At 43.0% G+C, this 24,539-nt stretch overlaps 1 protein-coding gene across 5 annotated transcripts in view; it reads left to right on the plus strand.

The window, feature by feature from the left end:
* SPATS2L (spermatogenesis associated serine rich 2 like) overlaps positions 1-24,539 on the plus strand; it is a 183,891-nt gene that overhangs the window by 158,352 nt on the left and 1,000 nt on the right. For all 5 annotated transcript variants that reach the window (XM_052655200.1, XM_052655203.1, XM_052655202.1 and 2 more), the window contains 4 exons: positions 8,888-8,946; positions 16,023-16,132; positions 19,399-19,501; positions 22,327-22,547. In XM_052655200.1, coding sequence (XP_052511160.1) covers positions 8,888-8,946; positions 16,023-16,132; positions 19,399-19,501; positions 22,327-22,547 — 493 coding nt within the window. The remainder of the gene's footprint in view (positions 1-8,887; positions 8,947-16,022; positions 16,133-19,398; positions 19,502-22,326; positions 22,548-24,539) is intronic.

Here is a 24,539-nt window from a genome sequence, read left to right on the forward strand (position 1 = left end):
GATTAAATACCATCTTAATAGGGAAAGAGGAGAGGCATGTAGATCTCTGAGGGGAGAGTACATGATTTTTAGGAAAGATGAACTGGTCCTTAGAAGAGCAAATGGAAGGCATGCTGCTGCTGCTGCTGCTAAATCACTCAGTCATGTCTAACTCCTTGTGACCCTATGGACTGTAGCCCGCCAGGCTGCTCTGTGCATGGAATTCTCCAGGCAAGTATACTGCAGTGGGTTGTCATGCCCTCCTCCAGGGGATCTTCTCGACCCAGGGATCGAACCTATGTCTCTTTATGTCTCCAGTATTGGCAGGCAGGTTCTTTACCAAGAGACGAAGTTGTGTCTCTTTGCAACCCCATGGACTGCAGCACACTCAGCTAGCGCCACCTGGGAAGCCCAGGAGGTATGACAGCTTGTGACAAAGTCTGACTGTGGTGTCAGTTCTAGTCTCTCCTGTGATGAGAGTCAGCAGCCACCCTGTTTGATGAAAACTGGGAAAGGAGGTGGGTGTATGACAGCTGAGCTCCTTTTGGACAGTCTGTCTTGAAGCAGATTGGAGAAAGTGTGTCCCTACATTTGCTGTTTTTCACTGCCCATAGTGTTCACAGTAATCAATATACCGAAGTGCCGTATTCAAGCGCATGGGCACCATTTGTAGGTACCTGTTCTCCTGACCCCAGGAATAGAAAACCACATGTAGTCTTGCTGTGTGTGTGACTGTCAGGCCAGGAACACCTTTGTTGACAGCAGCAATTGTTGAGAAATGGGTGAACTGAAACCCCTGACTAGTTTTGCCCTGGGCCCAAGAATTCTTGGCAATATGTGGGGAGTGGACTAGAAATGGTTCCTGTGGTAATAGTATAGTACACCCTAAGTGGATAAAGGGAGGTTTTCTGCCCTCCACCTGGTGGACACAATCCTTTCTTCCAGGGCAAGGGATGTAGATGCCTAAACTCCTGGGCAGTACAGGTGGTCTCTCCCATCAGCACCTGCTCCCAGCTCAGGGTCCACATAGCAGCCACAAGCACGACGAGGCTGCCAGGCACTCAGCTAGCCTTCTTCCCATGGTCACAGTTCTTACTCCTGATGCCACAGTAAGGAGCAGAGCCCAAGATGAGGGGAGATATTTGTACATTACCCTTTCCCTTTAGTGAAAGAAATGGAAATTGTTTATAGAGGAGCTCTGGCTTTATGGCTTCTCATTGACATGCTTTAAGCTATTTGATCCAGGCCAGGAAAAGACATGACTGAGTGACTGAGCAACAACAAGGAGAGGTGAAACATGCCCTTTTGTTGTTGTTGTTACAGGTTTAGTTGCTAAGTTGTGTCTCTTTGCGACCCCATGGACTACAGCACACCAGGCTTCCCTGTCCTTCCCTATCTCCCAGAATTCACTGAAACTCACGTCCATTGAGTCTGTGATGCCATCCAACCATCTCATCCTCTGTCGCCGTGTTCTCCTCCTGCCTTTGATCTTTCACAGCATTGAAGTCTTTTCCAATGAGTTGGCTCTTCACATCAGGTGGCCAAAGTATTAGAGCTTCAGCATCAGTCCTTCCAATGAATATTCAGGGTTGATATCCTTTAGGATAGACTGGTTTGATCTCCTTGCAGTCCAAGGGATTCTTAAGAGTCTTCTCTAACACCACAGTTCGAAAGCATCAATTCTTCAGCGCACAGCCTTCTTTATGGCCCGACTCTCACATCCATACATGACTACTGGAAAAACCATAGCTTTGACTATACCAACTTTCGTTGGCAAAGTGATGTCTCTGCTTTTTAATATGCTGTCTAGCTTTGTCAATAGCTACCCCCTTAGCATTCAGTAGAATCCTTCCTCCCTAGCCATCTTCTCATTTCTTTTTAAAAATTATTTTTTTATCTTTGGCTGCTGCATTGGGTCTTTGTTGCTGTGTGGGCTTTCCTCTAGTTGCAGTGAGTGGGGGCTCCTCTCTAGTTGTGGTGCGTGGGCTTCTGGTGGTGGCTTCTCTTATAGCGGAGCTGAGGCTCTCGAAGCGCAGCCTTCAGTAGTTGTGGCACGAGGGCTCAATTGCCCTGCGGCATGTGGCATTTTCCTAGACCAGGGATCGAAGCGTGTACCCTGCCGTGGCAGGTGGAGTCTTCACCATGGGATCATCAGGAAGTCCAGTCTATACAATGTTTTTCTCTCTTAAGGGACCGGCAGTCCGGAGGCTCATCCTCCTGGCGAGCACGGGCTGTGTCTTCTTCCTGAAGCTCTTTTTCTTCCGCTTGGTTCTGCTTGGCAGCCCAGGAGTTAAAGCTCTACATAGAAGCACTTCATCCACCAGAAGGTCGTGAAGCAGAATTGTCTGGGATCAGATGCTCACAAGCAGTTTCTCTCACCACGCGGCCTCCCTGAGGCCAGCACAGGAAGATGAAGTGTGGCCTAGTTTTAACTCTTTAACATCTGACTCCGGCTGCTGTTGGAGATTGATCTTGTTCAGCTCCCTTTGAAATCCTACCTTCCCTTCTTCAGTATCTGCCAGTAGCTTCTGCTCTCTGGCTTCTCACCCAGTGACAGTCCGGTGGCTGCTCCCCATCAGGGCATCTTTATTCATGAAACACACCCCACTCTACATGGCTCCTCCGAGCTCTCAAATGAAGCCGTTTTGTCTCTCTGTGTCTTCGCCTCCACATTTAAAGAAGTCTTTCACAGAGAAGAACATGATAAATCTCTTCCTGACGAAGTGCCTTTCCGATTCTTTTTATTATTGTTATGATTAGTCCTCTATAGAAAGGAATCAAGACAGTGGAAACATTTTTATAAAATGACGCTTTATCTCTGTGATTAACTATATAATAAACCCTAAAGCCTTGGCCATGGTAATCTTCCTCTCCTTACACCTTATTGCTTTAATAATAAAAGCTTTTTTACGGCAACAGGATAAAATTTTACTATCTAGAAAGTTTAGATAAAACGAGAAGATGTGTTTTTGGAAGGATAAAGGGCACGTCTGAAACATGTGAGGTCAGCATGGGTGTTTTGTGAGCTCAGTTTATGTAGAACATGTTTGATAGTGTCTGTCTTCAGTCTGGTGCCCTCCTGAGGATTTTATCCAGCCATTTAGAAAACTTTCAGTGGTCAGCAGAAAGCTGATTAAAGACTTCCATGTTTCTTCCAAGTGTCACCTTTGAAAAGCAAATATACCCCAAATCTAGAATCGCAGATGATTAGCATGGGGAAAGTACAAATTTCAATAATTTATTACCCTCCCAATTTGCAAACAGAATCATTCTCTATATGTTTTGATTCTGAGCCAAACCCTGTGAGGTTTTGTGAATATCATTGTACTTTTTATTCATAAGCTTGTGTCTCAAATGATTAGATTCCATCAGTGACAAAAGTTATATAAATTTTTGCATAAACATGATTTATATGCAAGCACTACAATATACCAATTAAGGAGTTTCATTACTGTTATGCTGTAGAAAAATGAATATGCTGTCTTCCCTTCCATTCATCACTATCAAGCCATTTTTGTCGAGCAGCCCACAATAGTCTAAGATCATAAAGTCTAAGAATGGAAGTATTTTAAAACTCCATCAGAGTTTCTCTGAAGAATGGATGATTAAGCAGAGACCTGAAGAAAGCCACCAAGTGAAGGAGATGAAGAAAGGCAGGGTTGGGGAGGAAAGGTCTTCCAGCAACAGGAAGGGCATGTGCCAGAGCCCCGTGGTGAGGGGAGAGAGGAGCCCATACCTCCCAGGGTGTTTGTTAGGACGCTTGATGAACTCACTGTAGTGATGCACTGATGCTCTCCCTAATGTGCGGGCACAGGGCACACTCTTGGGGTGTAAGTTACAAACAGCTCTCATCTGGAGGCTGCTGTCTGTCTACACACAGTGGTACCTTGGAAGCCCACACGTGACCTTTCTGTTTCTGCAGCAGGGATGGGACAGTGACACTGATTTTTCTGTGGCTCATCAACTCTCCAGTGCCATTCCTCCATCCTCCCCTCCCCGTCTCCTAACTCCCTCCTGGGTTTTGCCCAGCACCCTCTGCCCTTGCCCAGCCCACAGAGTTGTTTCCCATCAGACAGCCCTTCAGTGTGTATCTCTGTCCTCGTGTCTCTAAGAAATTTTCGTGGGACTTGTGAATGGCACTGATGAAATTGCGCAGAAAGTTGGGCATGACAGCAGGCACTGTGGGCATTTAGAAGGTGTTAGGCTCGGGGACTTCCCTGGTGGTCCAGTGGTTAGGACTCTATGATCTCGCTGCTAAGGGCACGGGTTTGATCCTTGGTCGAGGACCTAAGATCCTGCAAGCCTCAGGGAGCAGCCATAAAGGTATTAGACACAGCCTTTCCGCTTGGACCTTCCTTTGAACTGGCTCTCAGCACGCTATGATGCTGTTTCCTTGCTGTCTGACAGCCTGCCAGAGGACTGGCCAGCCTCTACTGTCCCATCCTCCTTTGCAACTCCCACATCCTCGTCCCTTACTCTTCCCTTCCAGAAACCTGCTGCCTTGAAAGGACAAAAGAATGCAGTGGAATTCTCAGGTTCACCTTACTGATTCTCACAGGAGAGGTCCTGGGGCGCTGCCTGGGGCCAGCACCTTAATCCTGCTTTGCATCCAGCTCATATATTCTGGGCAGGGTCCTGACGCAGCAGAGATCCCTTGGCTCGCCTTTATGCATGAGTTTTGAAAGCAATCATACATAGCAGTGCTTGAATTACTAAAATGCTTGAGGACGGTCTTTTTGTTGAAATACCCAGAGGAGTGGAGGCATAGTTTGATGTCAACTTCACAGGCTTTTCACATCCTCCAGTGGGCATTAAACAGATTAACAATTTATTGTGTGTGGCCTTCATCCCTGCTGTTGCTGGCCCAGGAGGCCTGAACTAACCGTGGTGTGAATGTCCAGCTTTGTTTAATACATGTTAGACCTAAGGATACAGATTATACCCCAAATGTCCATCTTATAAACTCTCTGAGCACATAATTATGTTAACAAGTTTAATCAACAAAAATTAACTGTGATCTTATAGCTGATAAATTAGCAAAGGCCCCTTCCTACACCATCTTCCTCACCCAGCACATGGACAGCCCGCAGGGTCCGTGGTCCTGTCTGGGGACTGAGGCCGTGGGGATTGTGGAGGCTGTCGTGGCATTCTGACTGCAGTCTGCCCCATCCTGTCCTTTGAAATCTAAAGACACCCCATCTGGTATCACGTGCACCTTGCATTATCTCAGAACCTGGAGACTCTAATCTTAGCCTTCTGGTTGATGGAGGGTGGGGAATCCTAAGTTCCTCTTCTCACCATTGTCATTTTCTTCTCTCTCCATCTGTATTTCACTGTTTCCCCCAGAAGCTCAACAGATCCTCTCACCTTCTTCCTCTCAGCTCCCACAAAAGAATGTAGGCTCCACAAGGATGACAGGAATCTGGGTTTTTTAATCCACAGCTGTATCCCCAGCCCCACCCTCAGCTAATATTTGGCCAGTGGCTGAATGGTATGTCAGTCTCTACAGACTAGAGTTTCCTCATGCTCTTTGTGGCATATCCTGTATAGCCACCCCAACTGGGCAACCCGGCTTACCTGTGTTGGTGAAGAGAATAGAGCAAGTCTCACGTGACCTGCAGCCATAAGTCAGCAGAGTCCCAGCCCCCTGGACTCCAGTTCCATGTGTGCAGAAAGTCAAGAGCCCTGAGATTTGTGTTAGTTCAGGGATGTGGGCCAGACCCCCGCATTCTCACCTGCACCCTGCCAGCAGGCTGTGACCTCTTCGCATCTCCTCAGCCCTGCACTGATAAAGACATGAAACTCAGCCGCTTCCTCAGTCTGTGTGTGCAAGGGTCTGTGGGCGGTGTGTGTGCGTGTGTATCCACACACACTCAGACCATTCACACCAAGTGTGGTGAAGGTCTGGATGCTCCAAGCAAGGCTTACCTCACACACCACACAGTGGACACCTCACAGTTGCCCATGTGGTCCTCCTGCTTCTGAAAGCTCCTTTGCTTACCTCACTACCAGTCATTTCTCCCAGCCTCTTCACCTTTACACCGTCCTGGCTGACTCTCTCTCTTTTCATCTCCCTTTCTGTTGTTAAGCTGTGTCTGACTCTGCGACCCCGTGGACCGCAGCACACCAGGCTCGCCTATCTTTCTCTACCTCCCAGAGTTTGCTCACACTCATGTTCATGGAGTCAGTGGTGCTCTCCAACCATCTAATACTCTTTCATCCCCTTCTCCTCCTGCCGTCAATCTTTACCAGCATCAGGGTCTTTTCCAATGAGTTGGCTCTTCACATCAGGTGGCCAAAGTATTGGAGCTTCAGCTTCAGCATCAGTCCTTCCAGTGAATATTCAAGGTTGATTTCCTTCAGGATTGACTATAAAAATTTAAAGCATTTTCTCAAGCAGAATAGCTTAGCGTGTTGTCGTCATTTGGGCTCCTGACCCCAGATCTCTAGGTTCTCACCTAAGCTCCCTACCAGCTTATCCATTACCCTTGTTTTCCTAAACTAGCATAGAATTGCCTGCTCCATTCACTTGGCCTCTATGTAGCTGCATTCGTGAACTTTACAGGATAGCTAAATACCTGATAATTGCAGGAGTACAAGCCTATTGACTTAACCCAGCATTTCATACAATTCATGAACATATGCTGGTGTATGATCTCCAGAAAGAAACGCAAGAAACTGGTAGCAAATAGATACCCCCAGGCACAGGGACTGAGTAAACGGGGACAGAGATGGGATAAAGACTCTTCTCGCCATCCATCTTTCTGCATCATGTATTTTCTATATTTAGAACACACTGGTATCATATGTACTTAATGTCAATAAATTAGGCACAGTCCTCCTAATATGCTAATTACACCAAAATGGTCATAGCCAGTGACCTTAAGCCACGTGTCTGCGCTTGATGGTTTAGGCTTCAAGCCCAATTCTGGAGAATTTGCCATTCCTTGTTCACGTCAGCTCTTTCCATTAGGATTTCCTGGTTGGAAAGAGCCAAGCTCTTCAGCAAACAGTCCTTACTCTGCAAGTGCTTAGGTTATATCATTGGTTGAGGAGCCCTAAACTCTTAGACATAGTTACATCCCAGGAACCACTTCCTACCTTGACAAATACACAATATTTTCTCTTAAGGGGAAACAGACTTTCAACACACTTTCAATTTTAAAAGTACTTCTGATGGAGAACAAAAAGTACATCTGTTGGAACAATCTGAGTATAATAAAGTAATAAGGATAATAACTGAAGTGTATTGAAGCACGTTAAATATGGCTTCATAATTAAACTATACAAACCGCAAAAAAATCATCTAATTGATTACTTTTGCAGGAACCGACTATTGTTTGGAAAACTGATAAATAAAAGGAGAGAACCGAACATTTATCCTGACTCATCTATGCAAACTGTACTTCATGATAACCAAATAGTTGGTAAAGGAAGGTTTCTCTTTAGGGAAGTTTTCAGTAAATAAATGAAAGATTGAGAGAATTCAGATATTCTCATTTTTCAAATCCTGTTGATCTAGGCAATGACCACCAACAGTTACTAATATAATAATCATTAGAGATGTTCATTGTATTTCCTTTACATTTATTTTGAAATGTAGAAGTCTGAGCACATTCAGATTTAATTTTTTTTCAAGAGGAATATTTATAAGTGTGTCCTGTTATGTGTCTGCTGATAGAAGTATATAACATAAAGTAATTTCTCCTGAAATAAGAAACAAATCTGAATTTAATCAAATTTCTATATCATAGCAAATTTATAGAAAATAGAAAAGATTGGGTTAAATAATACCATGGACGTGTAGTCTGCAAAATTAAGACCTTGAATAACTCTACAGGATACATAGCCTGGTTTTTTTAACAAATGAATTTCAAAGGAAAAAAAATAAAGAGAAATGGGAGGAAATGTATAGATTAAAATGGATATAGGAGACTGTCAACCAATTGTCATGAACAGGCCTCATTTAGATCCTGGTTCAAACAGTTAAAAAAAAAATGTATGGAGTAAATAGGAAATTTTGAATACTGAATATATATCTGGTAACATTAAATTACTGTTAATGTTTTTAGGTATTGTAGTAATACTGTAATTACATCCCCCCAAAGTTTTTATCTTTGAACTATCTATATTGAAATATTTATGGTTGAGATGAAAACTTTAAAAGTCTGGCATCTCTACTTACATACACATAAAAATCTGTGAGAATATATAAGTGATTTGTGATGTGTTGATTCTGGAAGGGGAGCAAGGAGTTAGGATGAGAGAGGAACTTTTGGACAGATAATTATTACTTTTCCAGATCATACCTTTTTAAAGGACTAACCAATAAATATATTAAATACAATGGAAAAGGTTAATTTGACCTTGAAATGATTATTTGGGTGAACAAGAAAGCATGGATTCAATACAGAACATGTGGATGGATTGACCCAGACCCATGTTTCTTAGGACCCACGCATCAGAACTGGGCCCTCTCTCTCCCTCCCAGACCGATTCTGGGAGAGCGAACCATAGAGACATTTGAGAATTACTGGCCTTGATAACCTGAGTGCCAGCTTTGTAGATACTTATTATATTGTTTTGGAACTTTGAAAATTCATAGGGCAAAAATACTCCCAAATTGAAATTCAAAGCAGTGCAATTCTGAAAGTCTGAAAAGGCTTGTGTTTTTAGATTTGCTGACAATGATTTAATCAGCAGATGTCACTGTGTAACACTGGGAGCATCCCTTCCATGTTGCCTCATTTTTGGAAAGGCAGAGCCTACTGCTGGCATTGTAACATAGAAATATTTATGGTAATCTTGTATTTTGTTTAATGAAAATAATTTTTATTTTATTTCCTATGCCTATCAAAAGTTTATCTTTGATTAAGCATTCTTTGCTTTTGTGTTTTTTTTCCCCCAGCATCATTGACAAAGAAGTTTCATTAATGGCAGAAATGGATAAAGTTAAAGAAGAAGCCAGTAAGTAGACACATGGTTGTTCGATTAGGAGCCTCCCAATCAGAAGTAATCAATAGGTCAGATGACAGTGATACAGATTCTGAATAAAAGTGAAAGTGTTAGTCACTCGGTCATCTCTGACTCTGTGACCGCATGGACTGTAGCCCACCAGGCTCCTCTGTCCATGGAATTCTCCAGGCAAGAATACTGGAGTAAGTAGCCTTTCCCATCTCCAGGGGGTCTTCCTGGCCCAGGGATTGAACCCAGGTCTCCTTCACTGCAGGCGGATTCTTTACCATCTAAGTCAGATTCTGAGTGGGGCCAAAAGGATGGAACAGAAGCACCCACTGAGCAGAGGGCAATGCATGCAGCAAAAAATAGGTGTCACTTGGGTTTATTTAAAGTCCAGGAGACTTTTGTGCCTAAATAGGACTACTTACAATTGACTGGGTTTAAAATGATATTGAATATTAAATTTTTAAAATATAATATTTTGAATTACATTTGTAAATTTAACATAGCTTATTTTCTCAAGCACTTCAGAAACCTGAGAAGGCAAACTCACAAACCTAACCAGCAAAGTATTCCAAGCTCTTAACCAACACTTATAAGATTAATAATTGCCTGGTGACTCAAATGGTAAAGAATCTGTCTGTAATGCAGAAGACCTGGGTTCATTCCTGGGTCGAGAAGACCCCCTGGAGAAGGGAATGGCAACCCACTCCAATATTCTTGCCTGGAGAATTCCATAGACAGAGAAGCCTGGTGGGCTGCAGTCCATGGGGTTGCAAAGAGTGGGACACCACTGAGCAACTAACACTCTCACTTTCAGAGAGGTACTAAATGAAATTCTCTTAAAACACTCCAATTCTGTTTACAAACTCAGTCGAATTCACTGACACCTACCAACTTAACACTCCAAAAGAAATGTTTTAAATTGAAATCACAAGTGAGATTGCTTTAAGATACAGAATATTCTATATATAAAGTAATGAACACACATAGGCAGTCTTGATCATTACAAAATTTTTTCTAAATTTAACACAAAATGTTAGTACTCTGGGTTTGATTTATTTTACTATTTTTACACCTATTTCTAAACCTTTCCACTGTTGTAAAGTTGCTCAACAGCCAGTAGGGTGGATTTGCCATCTCAGATAGGCTGAGATTCATGAGTTGGAAATTTCAGCTGAGACAAGACTGCTCAGTCAAATTCAAACACAAGTGGACATGTTGATCCCTCTTTTATTTTTAAATTCATCTGCTTTGTTAATGGGAAACCTAAGACCATATTTTTCAGCTGGGATTTAGTTTTACAATTTTCATCTCCTAGGCATTTTAAATTCTTCATCCTTACCCAAATCTTATCTCATAAATTGGATAAATGGCAGTCTGCATCCCCAACCAGCTTTCAGCTAAATTCTTGTACTTTTGACTTCAGTGCCTTTTTTTTTTTTTTTTATCAGTGGAGGATCAGACTAAATTCTTCATTCTTTTAATATTTTTCTTGCCTGGCCCTTGGCCATAATTCAGTAGTCATTTTATGAAAAATAGCTGTCATTATTTTTGTTAGATGACTTTTCTAAATAATTTTAAACAACATTTTAGAATCTAAAATACAGCAGGTTTTATTAAATAAAACTAAATATGATCCGGGGTTAAGCTTTGGAATATTTAGATATTTTCACAATCCCTTTTATTGTGAAAGCATCTTATTTTTATGGAATTTGTTGATTTCTTCTGTAGCAGTAGATTACCCCATGACAGGATTTTCCCTATTTCTTGGGTACAGCTTATTTTCAGTTCCATTTTCTAATGACAAAAATGCTAACTTCCAACGCAAACACAAATGTTTCTCTAGCACCAAAATAGAAAGTTACTAGCACATCACTTTCTCAGAGGTTAACAGAAGGCTTCAGATTTCAAGTGTTCATTCTTCCTCCTTGGGACAATAATATTCGATCCCAAGCCCTATGGGATTTGGGGCATCTCTGGAGAGCATCCCTATTTTTAAAACTGATTCAGTCAGTGAACATTTACTGTGTGCTCTGTGTGTGCTAAGCACTGGTGGAGAGTGGGACGCACCGCAGACAGATACGTCTGGACCTGCAGACTCAGAACTTTCAGGCTAGGTGACCCAGCGAGATGGGTTCACAGGATACCCCTAATTTCAAGAATCTATCCTGGTGTAGAACTGCCCAACGCCCTGGAGAAGCCAGCTCACTTACCTTGGAGGTGAACAGAACTGAAATCACATCCAAGTTCCACCCATTTGCTGGCTGTGTGACCTTGAACTATTCTGTGATGTTCTCAAAGCCAGATTCCTTATCAGAAAAGGGGACATAACACACGCAGCTACCAAGCACTTAAAATATGGCTAGGCTAAATTGAAATGTGCTATGAGTGTAAAATGCACACTAGCTTTCAAAGACTGAATATCTTTTTTAAAAAAAGTAAATATCACATTCATAATTTCTGTATGGCTGACCTGTTGAAAGAATGATATATTGTGATATACTGGGTTAAATAGAAAGTTATTAAAATTAAAAATAAAAGGAAAGGGGGGCATAACAATTGTGTCTATCTCAAATAGTTACTGTAAAGATAGAAGGAGAAGAGACATGTCGGACCCTAAGCACAGTGCCTGATGCAGTGTGTCCAAAAGAGAAAGCTCATCTTAGTAAAGAAGTTAGTTCAACCCCCTGAGAAAACAGGGGTCAGAGGGTAAGTTATGCAGCCTCTCTCAGGTGACACACGTTGTTAACCGTGAGTCTTCTTTACGGAGAGAAGAAACCATTAAATCTCTCTATAAAGTACTGAACTGTCTTTGTGAGTGCTAAGTCACTTCAGTCGTGTCCAACTCTTTGCAACCCTGTCGACCATAGCCCACCAGGCCGCTCTGTCAATGAGATTCTCCAGGCAAGAATTCTGGAGCCGGTTGTCATGCCCTCTTCCAGAGGATCTTCCTGACCCAGGGATCGAACCCGCATCTCTCGCATCTCTCGCATCGGCAAGCAGGTTCTTTACCACTGCACCACATGGGAAGCCCCAAATTGTCTTTACAACCACCATTTTGAGCCTCCTTATCTATGGTCTCAAGATATTTTCCACATTTTCCATTTCCTGCACATGATATAAGCCACATTTCCCTAATTATAACGTAAGCTTCTCTATTCCTCATGACACCTAACACAAAGCTGGGAAGACTGTGAGTACTTAATTGTGTTAAGTGAATCATTATAGTTAATTCAGTATCCATGGGCTGTGGGATCCAGTATTAGTGAGCATTAATGCAACTGCAATAAGAGAGTAGATAAATATATCTCACTTTATTAATAGTATTTTTATTTAGGGTTTTTTAGTATACTAGTCAAAACAGTTCACATAGGCTATTTCATTTAGTTCCATAATAATCCTGTGAGGGGTATACAGTTATTATATATTACAGATGAAGGAACTGAAGATGCTGTAGTGCTATGATCTCAAACTTTGGCTGCCCAGGGAATTGGAGGCCTAGACAAGCATGTTCCCAGAGTGTCGAATTTACCAGAAATGGGAAGAAAACATTATATTAATGGAACACAGATTTATTATGAAGCAAAATGCAAAACTCACCAGAATTTTTAAGGAATCAAAAGGATTTCAAAGACACTTTGTGTTTAAAGAGCTACTTCTGCCCCTGCTCCTGGTCCCCTAACCCCCAGGATTTCAAATACACCCTCTGCTAAGGGATATTATTCAAGAAGCCCTGAAATTTTCTATGGTTCAGGTAATATGAACAAGCTTCCAATGTATTCCAGAAACTTGAAGGAAAGTATAAATCCTATTGAGGAAATGGATTTCAGCATACCAGATGACTATTTATAAAACTACATAAATAATATTAATCGAGTCTTGAATGCAGTGAAAATCTAAAGCCATATGGAACTGTTTCCTTCTACAAATTTCTGAAAGGATGGTGCTTTCAAAGCATACTTATTCTATTTTGAATTATAGGATCAATGAATTTTAGGAACTGATCTGTTTTGGTTTTGCTTTCTGTTTCTGTCTGATTTTTCTGAGGTGAAAATGTTGACTTCTCCCCCAGAGAATATTGGCTTTTGATCTCAAGTTTTAGGGCTTTTTCATAATGGAAATCTTTGAAATGTTAATGAGACTATATGTAAAACTCATCCCAATACTTGCTGATGCAAAGTATTCATTCCCATGCACATTTGCATGAGTGTAAACTCGGAATTTATTGGTGATCTTGCACCTGCATTCCTATTTTAGGGCCCATTTATATCTATTTCTACCAGATCTTTTGTTTGGTATGAATGCCCAAATTCTACGTAATCAAAAAGAACAATCACCCCTAATTGTCACCAGTCCGACAAATGATCCGTTAAGAAAAGTCAGATCTGTTTAACCATGTAGTCACTCGGGGTCTACTGACCCCTTTCTAGCTGCTCATCAAATCTGGACCTTCAGAATTTCTCATTTATCTCTTGCTAGAGGAAAGTACCTCATTTCATCTTCCTACTCAAGAATCATTTTCTCATTTTCTAGGCTTTATTCCCACCCATATGTTGAATTATAATGGGAAATAATTGATTAATCAAAGGTATGTGTGAGTGTATGCTAAGTCACTTCACCTGTGTCCAACTCTTCACGACCCATGGACTGTAGCCTGCCAGGCTTCTTTGTCCATGGGATTGTCCAGGCAGGAATACTGGAGTGGGTTGCCATTACTCCCTGCAGGGAACTTACCCACCCAGGAATTGAACCTGCATCTCTTATGTCTCCTGCATTGGACATCTTTACCACTAGCACTACCTGGGAAGCCCAATCAAAGGTATGAGTCCTAGATATTCTTAAGTGGCCCTGTAGAAAAGGAACTTCTGCCTTTCTTTGCATATTCCTATTAAGTAATGCACTGATCCACTCATTGGAATCTTTCATTCAGCAAACATATTGGGCACCCACTGTGTACTAGGTCCTAGTTATCATAAATACAAAGAACTAAATGTGCAGTTTCTGCCAGAATTGGAAATGCCCACAGGGGCCAGGAAGGTACCATTAGTGAGTCAAACAGGGTGAGTGGGGGCAGAGGAGCAGTGGACCAGGGCACACTGGATGTCATGCTCCATGTAAAAATGGCAGCGACTCCTCAGCTAGAGTGGTTTTGATATGGGAATGCTTGGCCAACTGTGGCCAGAAATAACAGCCAGAAATCCAGCTTTTGAATGGAATATCTTAATTTTCAAATAAGGGCAATTTATTTGTAAAAGTAATGTGTGGACCTGATGCAAAGAGCAGACTCATTGGAAAACACCCTGAGGCTGGGAAAGATTGAGGACAGGCGGAGAAGGGGATAAGAGGGGATGAGATGGCTGGATGGTATCACGGATTCAGTGGACATGAGTTTGAGCAAACTCTGGGAGACAGTGAAGGACAGGAAAGCCTGGCTTGCTGCAGTTCATGGGGGTCTCAAAGAATCGGATACAACTGAGCGACTGAACAACAACAGTGTGTGGCCCAAACAAAATATATGTACCCTGTCACCAAAAGTGATAGTAGGCTACCTTTTTGTGACTTCCAGTGTGACTGGGTAACCTGGGACGTCATTCAGTAATACGATGAAAATTCCTTTGCCTCCCATCATCAGGACAAGCTTTCTCCAGCTCCTCTGTATCCTAAAGTGCTACCAGGCACAGCTCAGCCTCTGCCCAGATACATGGTATTGTAAATGGGAGGCAGGGGGCATCCCAGTAAATAATCAAAGCATGAATAGAGTAGTCTGGCAGATGATTAGCCTTTATGAGTTACAGATCAGTTATTTTACTGACATCTTGACATTGGTATCAGCATAAAAAAGATGTTTCTCAGCCTGTCTGAAGAATGGTTTGTGGTTTGCAGGAAATATTAACTCTTGATTGATTCTGAACATCTTTGGGGGTTTTTGAAGTGACTATTTTGGACATTTATAAATTAAGAACTCTTACAATGGGAAATCACATTGTTTGCTGGGCATGTGCTCTGTGAATCTGGTCTAATAAAGCAGTTGACCTTTGTTCAGCTGAGACAGGAATGTGAATTCCGTGTGCATATCCTATTAATTAGATGGACTTTTCTTTTGTTATAACTCAAAATCTTTGTGCAAAAGAAATGAAGGCAATCCATATGTGACTGGAATGAGAGAACTGCAAGTCTATGTATTATAAAATCAAACTTCTTATTTAAATCTCACCCAACATATTTGTGTTCATTGCTTTGATTGCTTTGAGCTCCATGATCTTTTGGAGAACATACACAAACATACGAATTAACCTGTGGGCTCGTACATCTACTTGAACCTTTAGTTCAACTGGCAAGTGTGTGAAATGTGATGGTGAAAACTCCTTTGTGTCTTCTCTGTATGTGCAGATGCTAAAGAGTGCACATGAATTCAGTTCAAGCAGGCTTTGACTCACTCTGGAAATTTTTCCATTGTGGACACGTAACAAAAACAAGACACTCTGGTCTGCAACTTCTCTTTGGTTGCAAAATGGAAACAAATCTGCAGAGTAGCAAAAGCAGAGGCATTTTCTAGCTCACAGAAAGCTAATAAAAGAAAACTTTTATGTCATATTTCAATAACACAGCTAGTTGCCCTACATGAATATGTGTTAAGTTCAGAGAGGCCAGTGTTCAAATTTAATAGTACAGCACACGCCGAAGAATGGCTTTTGCTTAGTGGACTCCTGTCTCTGCAGTATCATTCAGATAGGATTTGTATGTTTCTCTTCTTGGAGATTGTTGTTCTGAGTAATGCACAAATCTGAAAGTCCAAATTAAGTAAGTGAGATCAGATGCCAGTGGGGAAAATGAAGAAGACTGTGGGTGTACAGTGAATCAGAAAGGACCATGTTTGGTTTGACGCGTGGTGGATGAAGACATATGGAAATGAGTGGTTGGTGCTGAGCACCCAGGGACAGCCCACCTCAGTGACCAATTCAGAAAACAGTCATAGCCCAACAAAGTGATCAGTCTGCAGACGGAAAACTGATCCAAGAAATTAGGTCATTTAATATGTCTAAATCCTTGGCGTTAATGTATTATTCCTTCTTATTTGGCAGTGGAAATCCTGACTGCTCGTCAAAAGAAAGCAGAAGAACTAAAAAGACTTACTGATCTAGCCAGTCAGATGGCAGAGATGCAGCTGGCCGAACTCAGGGCAGAAATTAAGGTCAGTTCTAAAATATCACAGCCTGAACCCTGAGCCAGAGTTCTGATCCCTATTATGTTTGTTCTGCATCCACAGAGCACTGCTCTCTGAGGATCTAAATCAGACAGCCCGCTCTCTTTCACAGGGTTGAAATTGAGAATACAGAAGGGTGAAGAACCACCTAATCACTGTATTTAAATATACTATGGGTTGAAGGGATATAGCATTACAGAGGAGAGGTACAGGCTATTGAAAGTGACCCAAATAAAATGTATTCAACCATAAGTTATATCTGGGAAAGGGGATATTATTTTCACCATATGTAATTTATGCATATAAACCACACACATGTGAACACAAAGTGTGAACCTAGTATAACAGTGAGGATTCTAGGGAAGGCACAATATGTGGCAACTTCTTCCCTGTATCCTTTTCTAGCTTACTTGCCCTTTCATTTAGAATACCACCCACAAATATGTATTTATTGGATTTCTTCAATGGCACACAACAGAAGCTGACTCTGCTAACCTCTGGAACAAGCAGAATTGGAAAAAATATGAAGGTAGTTCCCCAAAGCAAAGTGTGCTCTGAAGACTCCAGGCTACAACTGGCCAGGAATGTAGGCAGCAGTAATTACCAGACACTCTTCCAGCCACCATCCGAGTGAGTGACCTCCAGATGTCATCACCCTCTGAGCCACCCCCTCTTGATTCAAATCCCAAAGAGAGAGATTCTGAACTGCCTCCATTTGGATCACGTCCGCCATTTGGCCAAGAGAGGTCTTGATTGACAGATCCACCAATGCTGTGAATCTTCAAAACTGTGTTGGGGTGCAGTTACCAGAAGGAGAAGTTGTCACCAGAAAGGCAGAAAAAGTATCTACAAGATAGGAAGTTACAGTTAATAAATTTTCCGTACCCTCTTTTTCTCTAGTATACTCAACATACACACATACACATGCACCCCTGCTTCTGATCAACTTCCAGGGAACTGGGGTGCTCTGAAGTCACATTTGTGTGTGTTGGTCACCCAGTTGTGTCCAACTCTTTGTGACCCTACAAACTGTAGCCCACCAGGCTCCTCTGTCCATGGAATTCTCCAGGCAAGAATACTGGAGTGGATTGCCATTTCCTTCTCCAGGGGATCTTCCCAACCCAGAGATTGAACCCGGGTCTCCCGCATTGAAGGCAGACACATTTGCTGCTAGCTTTTTAACTCGGGTTGTCTGCCCATCCCAGCATGAAAGTGGTTGGGGATAGTAGAAAGTGGCAAGTGACTCTTTGGTCCCCTCTGTCCTGGTTAGACATGAAAGGGAGCCCGGTGGAGATGAAGATTTCCCCTGAAGCTTCTGAGAAGTTCTAGAGGTCTTTCCCTTCTCACCTGCCCTCCTGGTCTTTGTTGCCTCCAACCAGTCGATTGTAACGGCCTCCCCGACCAGCCTTTCTGCCTCCACTGTCTTCCTCCAGCTCAGTCATCCACCCTAAGACTGGAGTTATTAGAGCAGATCTGGTCTTCCCCACTGAGGTACTCTTCCATTCAGAACAAAATCCACCACCAGACTCCAGTATAGATTATGTGAGCATGTGTGCTAAGTCACGTCAGTGGTATCCAACTCTTTGTGACCCCATGGACTGTAGCCTGCCAGGCTCCTCTATCCACAGGGATTCTCCAGGCAAGAACACTGGAGTGGGCTGCCATGCCCTCCTCCAGGGGATTTTCCCAACCCAGGGATCAAACCCGCGTCTCCTGCATTAGCAGGCAGGTTCTTTAGCACTAGAGCCACCTAGGAAGTCCCAGTATGTTATGACCATTGCTAATTAGCTTCAGTAGAAGAAACCCTTCATCTTGTGGACACAGATGCACTTCCAATGTCACAGATATTCTCTGGTCGCAAAGGAGATTAGAATAGAGAGTGGGGCTGGTTGGTGAAACCTGTCCTGATACCCAGAAAGACATCCTGGAAGGCAAAACAAATAACAAACACTTATTTTGATGAATATGAAATTGCCAGCTTCCTGCTCTATTGAAATCCACTCATCTTCCAAGTTTCATTTCTACCTATCAAAACCCTACTCATCGTAAAATGGTTGATAGCACAGGCTTCGGAATGCAATAGCCCAACTCTTGCAAACTTGGATTAATTACATATTCTCTTAGATTCTTAGAACCTCATTTCCCCCTCTGTAAATCAGAGTTAATAACAGTACTGACTTCATAATAACGTGATCAGATAAAAATGAGATTATCTGTTAAGAATTTGGCCCATGTCTGGTAAGTGTTCAATATTTTTTTAATGTTCCAGCTCAAATGCTTCCTCTTACATAACTGTTTCCCTAATTCCCCTCAGCAGGAAATAATTTCTTTCCTTTCATATTCCTAAAGCACCTACTACATTCTACCTTATATTTTATTTTATGGTATCTGTCTCTCTTGCCACATGGTGAACTCCCTGCTAAACTCACAGAGGGACTGAGTCATAGTTATTTCTGTATTTCTCCCTCTGTCATCTGCACATAGATCTTAATTTTAAATGAACTGAAAAGTAATCTCTTTCCCACTTCCCTTAACAGCACTTGAAATTCTACCATTCAAGATAATGGTTTCTAGTTACTAAAGGCTTTTTGGACTTACTAAGTGTGCTAAGTTGTTTCAGTCGTGTCTGACTCTTTGCGACCCTGTGGACTGTAGCCCACCAGGTTCCTCTGTCCGTGGGATTTTCCAGGCAAGAATACTGGAGTGGGTTGCCACACCCTCCTCCAGGGGATCTTCCCAACCCAGGGATCGAACCCATGTCTTTACAACTCCTGCATTGGCAGGCAGGTTCTTTACCACTTCCTGGTCCCCTATTAAAAATGGAGACGATGTCTAGGAAGGCTGACACACTTTCTCTTGAGGAATGATAGCTGAGCAGGCCATTGGGCAGATTAGTAAGACGGCCAGAAGGCAACCCCACAACTTACAACAGGACAGGAAGTGCCAGAAAGAGGGCATAGGATGCTGAAAGGTTAAGTAGAAGAGTCCAGACACTCATCTGGCCTGAACCACAGTTTTGTCTAAGCCCAGGTAGGGTAAAGACAGGACCTGCACAAGTTCCCAAGAACAAGAAGGTGATCGTGCTCCAGGACAAAGCCAAGCCCTCTTGAAAGGCACCTCCCAGCACAGGGTCACCCTGCTCCCCACCTGGTGGTGCTCTCACACCGACAGCAGGGGCGGGAGAACAGAGAGAATGGATCAGCAGCATGTCCCAGTCATTTCTGTCATCATGGGGTTCTGTCTCTTCCCCGCAGCACTTTGTCAGCGAGCGTAAATATGATGAAGAGCTCGGGAAAGCTGCCCGGTTCTCCTGTGACATTGAACAGCTCAAGGCCCAAATCATGCTCTGCGGAGAAAGTGAGTTCTGCATACTTGCTAAATAATTCTGTGTGAGTAAGACTGGCGCTGTTGGAGTCCATATGGGAAATGTCAGGTGTGTGGTCCCCCAGGGGGCTAAAGTGAGGTCTAAAGAAGTTTAATGATCTAAGGTCATGACACGAGTCACTAAAAATGTCAAGATCGGAACTTCGAGTCTTCAAATGCCACTGCCCATCAGTAAATCTCCAGGATTTATTAAGCAGAACAAAACAGGTCAACTAGTTTATACCTTTTGCAAACTTTTCTTAAGCATTGCCGGATCAAGTGTCTCTGATTTCAAAAGTCTGGTTCTACAGAGACCTGTTATGGGAAGAGCAAGTCTCCCTAATAAGTCTGGGAACAATGGGCTATTGTCATGAAAGGCCCAGCTGTGTGTGTGTGTGTGTGTGTGTGTGTGTGTGAGTGTGACACAGGCACTGCTCAGCAGTTCCCTAGCCTCTCCCTTAATTAGAGCAGTTAACATGCAACAAAATTGGCTGATTCTTTCCCCCCTGCTCCAGCCCACCCACTGAGGGAGGTGGGAACCTGCATTAAGTGGCTCCAAGGACAGTCACAAGGAGGTAGGAAGGACAGATGAAGGACATGGAATATCCACAGCCTCATAGTGAGCTAAGAAATGGAGATCTGATTGCACTTTTTTTTTTTCAAAGTGGAAATTACATTTTTTCTCTGAGTATAAAAAATACAATATTGATCTAAAAATTACACAGCTATATTAAATAGAACACGACATTACTTTTGAGGCTCATTCATGCTTTTATGCACATATAATCTATTGTGTAAATTATGCAGTGTATTTAATTATATTGCATCTTATTTACTATACTACATGACATACATATATAGTAAGAGAATTTGCTCTTATCATTTCACAATATATGGTTGACATTTTTCCATGTCAATGTATTTTAACCCATAATTTACTTAAATATAATTGACATAAACAGTCCCAGGATTGTGGCCATTTAGGTTGCTTCCATCTTCTCACCATTAAAATAACATTGCTGTGAGCATCCTTGTTCACCTATCTTTGACAAATATCTGAATTTCTGACTGCCTTTCTTTTAAATTATTTTCTTTTTTCTATATACTTCCTCTTTTATGAAAGAATCTACTCCATTTGCCATTCTCCATCCCAAGATTTTGTAGAAAAAAGCCAGACTATATGATTCACAGTTGGAAATTTACGCAGACTAGTTTCCACTTCAGCTTGATAACAGGCGAGCCCCAGATGCCAAGTGACCCCACCATCTGAGGAGGGGAGGGCGGTGCAGCGTCCTCTGCTCTCCTCCAGAGCACACCAGTGCCACCTAGTGGGAGGAACCATCCCTCACCAAATCCCAAGTGTCCAAAACTGGAACCCAGCCTCCCGTGTTGGGAGACAGTGGTCCTCAAAAGGCCCTTTACTTCTGGGCTTTGTTGAGAGCACATTGGAAGCCCACAGCTACTGAACCCTAGAAAATGACCCTAATAATGACCCCTAGAAAACTGAACATTGTTAGCAAAGAGCCACTAAAATCCCCTGGTCCTGTTTGGACAACCCCCAACATGCCATCACACCTGACCTGTCAGATGAAGGGCCTGGAGATACATCCGAGTCCTTTCCATTTCTAATGTGCTGTGATCCGTACCCACGCTCCAGATCCTCAGGAAGAATGCTGGGATTAAGTCTAAGCCAACAAAGGTAGTAGAGAAAATTGCTTTTCAAAACTGGTGACCATTTTAAAGATCCAAAGGTCTTGCTGTCCAGACTGGCAGTCAAATTCTGGTGAACTATGACAGGAAGGTCATGAATATATCCCTGAGTTGATTCCCTCCAGCCCCAGTTCAGCATTATCACGTAGAAACCATCCCATCAAAACCACCCCTTTCAGAAACCAGCGGGAGGGGTGATAGCAAACATTGAACAGACCTGCCTGATCCCTGCTGGGAATCTGTCTGGTGAGCCTGGGTTGACGTTAGCACTGGAGTTGCAGATTTGCAGTGGGGTTCTAGAGCTGATAACAAATGATAATATAGCTCTAATGGAAGAGAGAAGATGCATCTTCTTGGCTGGCAGGCCTGGCCTTAAAGTTGGGGTGACAAGATCCCTGACACCCAGCATCACTCCATCCCCGTGCTCCCAGCACCGTGGCTCTGACCGGCCAAGTGTGGATGTGCCCCTAGGTTGCTTTTCATCTCTGTAGCGCCCACTGGTCTAGGGATCTGACAGGAACAGCAAGAATGAGTTTGGTAATGGGGAACTCAAGGGGCAGAGTACATTGTGGACAGGGCTGAGAGGGTACTTTGGGGCTTCATTATCCCTCTTCCCTAGGTGGTTCTCAACCTAAGGAACAATATTAAAGTTGCTCAGATTTGTCTCTTTTCCTACAAATGTCTCCCAGCTTGAATGATTATGCTATTCACTGATTCCCACAGAAGACATTTTGTGGTTCCAAGCACCTAAGTGCTTTTGCAAAGACATCTTTAAAAAAAAAGTCTTCCCTTACGGTTTTTATGAAGTTCCTGCCAACTTCTCATCTTCTAACAGGTTACTGAGTGAGTAAGTGAGCAAGTGAGTGTTGGTTGCCCAGTTGTGTCCAACTCTTTGTGACCCCACAAACTGTAGCCCACCAGGCTCCTCTGTCCATGGGATTTTCCAGGCAAGAATACTGGAGTGGGTTGCCATTTCCTTCTCCAGGGGATCTTCCCAATCCAGGCATCGAACCTGGGTCTCCTGCACTGCAAGCAGATTCTTTACCATCTGAGCCACCAGGGGAGCCCACTGAGGCACAGGCCCTAACACCAAGCACTTATTGTTGCAGTTACACATCCAAAGAACAACTATTCCTCAAGAACTCCCTGCAGCTCCCTGCTGCCGCTGCTCAGCGCTCACGCAGCCACCTCTGGGAAACAGAGTAACTTTACCCGGAAGTCATCGAGTCACAACAAGCCCTCCGAAGGTAAAGCAGCAAACCCCAAAATGGCGAGCAACCTTCCCAGCACCGCCGACAGCTCTCACCAGGCCATGCCAGCTAATAAGCAGGTAAGCCGCCCCAAGGAAGCCACCCTGCCCTGCCTCCGGGGGTCCCGCAGACCCTGGTGCCTTGCCTGGGCAAGAAGCCACCCATTTGCAGTAGAAGAAAATAGCCACTGCTAGTCACCCCAGGCTCCATCTGCCCCCAGCAGCAGCCTGACTTGTGGAACCTCCATGTGCCTGGCCAGCCTCCCTGAGCTCCCCTAGTCCATCTGGTCCCCATCACAGACACTCTCCCCTGTGGAGGAAGTGGTCTTCACACACTTGACAGCATTAGCAAAGAGTCCTTCTACATGAGATGGTATTTCTCATGACTTGAGTGCCACCCAGGTACTGGTAACTGACCCACACATGGAAAAGACTCACAGACGTGGGAACAAGATTGAGAACCAGGCTACTGACACCATTAGTGAGAAGAAATCTGGCGTGTTTTTTAAGATCCTTTAATTCCCATTTATCTTTAATTTATCCATAAGAGGCCAAAGTTAGTTCAAACTGCTCTTTCTTCTCTCGGGCTTTCAGCATGCATTTCAAAATGACATTATTAATTCTCATTACAATGACCCTTAAAAACAGAAATATCCAAAGGACAGTCTTCTCTCCTTCTGCTTCTCCATTATATTCTTGAGAAGTGATCCCTGCGAAATGGCCACGAAATGGGATTTGATGATTCAGAAGTTGGGCATGCTATAAAGATATTTTTCATCCTCTTTCAGAAAGAGAGCTTGAATAATGAGACTTTTTTTAAGCATTCCAAAATGCTGGTTTTCTAACAGATGCCCTGTTGGCTTTTGTGGTCTTGGTCTGTTAGAATTCTCATTAGTGACTCTGACAGGCATTTCTCTAGCCCCAGATGTCTTCATGAACTTTAAAATTGCACTTTGACAAGGAGTGTTTCATACAGTCCTTGATTCAAGATCATAATCAAATCTGTTTCACTGTCATTGAAATACGCCTTCACAGATTTTGTTCCTTGCTCATTATTAAACCCCATGCTAAAATTAAGTCCAAAATTTAGTTTGTATTTCTGTCACAATTTATTTAAAAACAAAGGAGGCCAAATTAAATGTTAACCACATAGATACATTTTCAGCTCTCACTGTTTTATCATTTTCAGCAAAGCATTTTAGGTGACAGCATGTTTAATTTTGAAAATATATCTAAGTCCAAGAAAGGCCCTTGTTCTGGGCCCCATGCTTTAGAGTAATCCCTTTTGGCCCTCCCCAGCCACAGCCCATGGCCCTCCCTTCGGAGTAAGACTAAGAGGTGACTACCCAGAATCTACGCTCTCCCTTCTGGAAAGTTCTCTAAATACCCGAGATCCTGGAATTCTGTTCCCAAATGTCCCAAGCCTATTCTCAGGGTCTGTCTGGACTACTTCCCTGGATGTATCATATTGTAAGTTACAAATATATAAAGTTCTTAGTTTGTGTACTGTGATTGGATGGTATTGGTTTAGGGCAGACCCACCGCTAGTAACTCGGGGCCCAGGGCAGGAGTACAAAGGCAGAGGCCCACATCCCATGTGTCTGAATATTGTCTCTTCCCAACTCTGGCTTCATCCCACATTGTGAGGGAGCTGTGCACAGAGATAGGAATATGGACACTCCTGCCTGCACACCTAAGCTTCGTCCCCACCTCCAGAGATAATCACCCTTTAGACCTAGGGGTGTGTAAACCGGTAATGTGATCATGAGAATGCATCTATATAGTCCATACAGAATGTCCCAGAAATATGTATGGTAGAGAACCATCATTCCCCTGCCTCTCTGTGTTACATTTCTTTATTTCAGGTTTATACTTGATGGGTTTTATTTGGCCTGGTTCTGGAATTGTCTGTCTTACACTTCTGTAACCTCTCTTTCAACATCAGCAATTTTCTTGAACTTCCATTTACAAGACAGTCCACCATTCTTTTAAGCTTGAGGGTTTTATCAGCTTGACCTCATTTGCATGTTGTCACATTCTTCTGGGGTGTAAAAAAAAAAGGTGACCTGTGAC

The sequence above is a fragment of the Budorcas taxicolor genome, chromosome 2 (assembly GCF_023091745.1).
Source record: "Budorcas taxicolor isolate Tak-1 chromosome 2, Takin1.1, whole genome shotgun sequence".
Lineage (NCBI taxonomy): Eukaryota > Metazoa > Chordata > Mammalia > Artiodactyla > Bovidae > Budorcas > Budorcas taxicolor.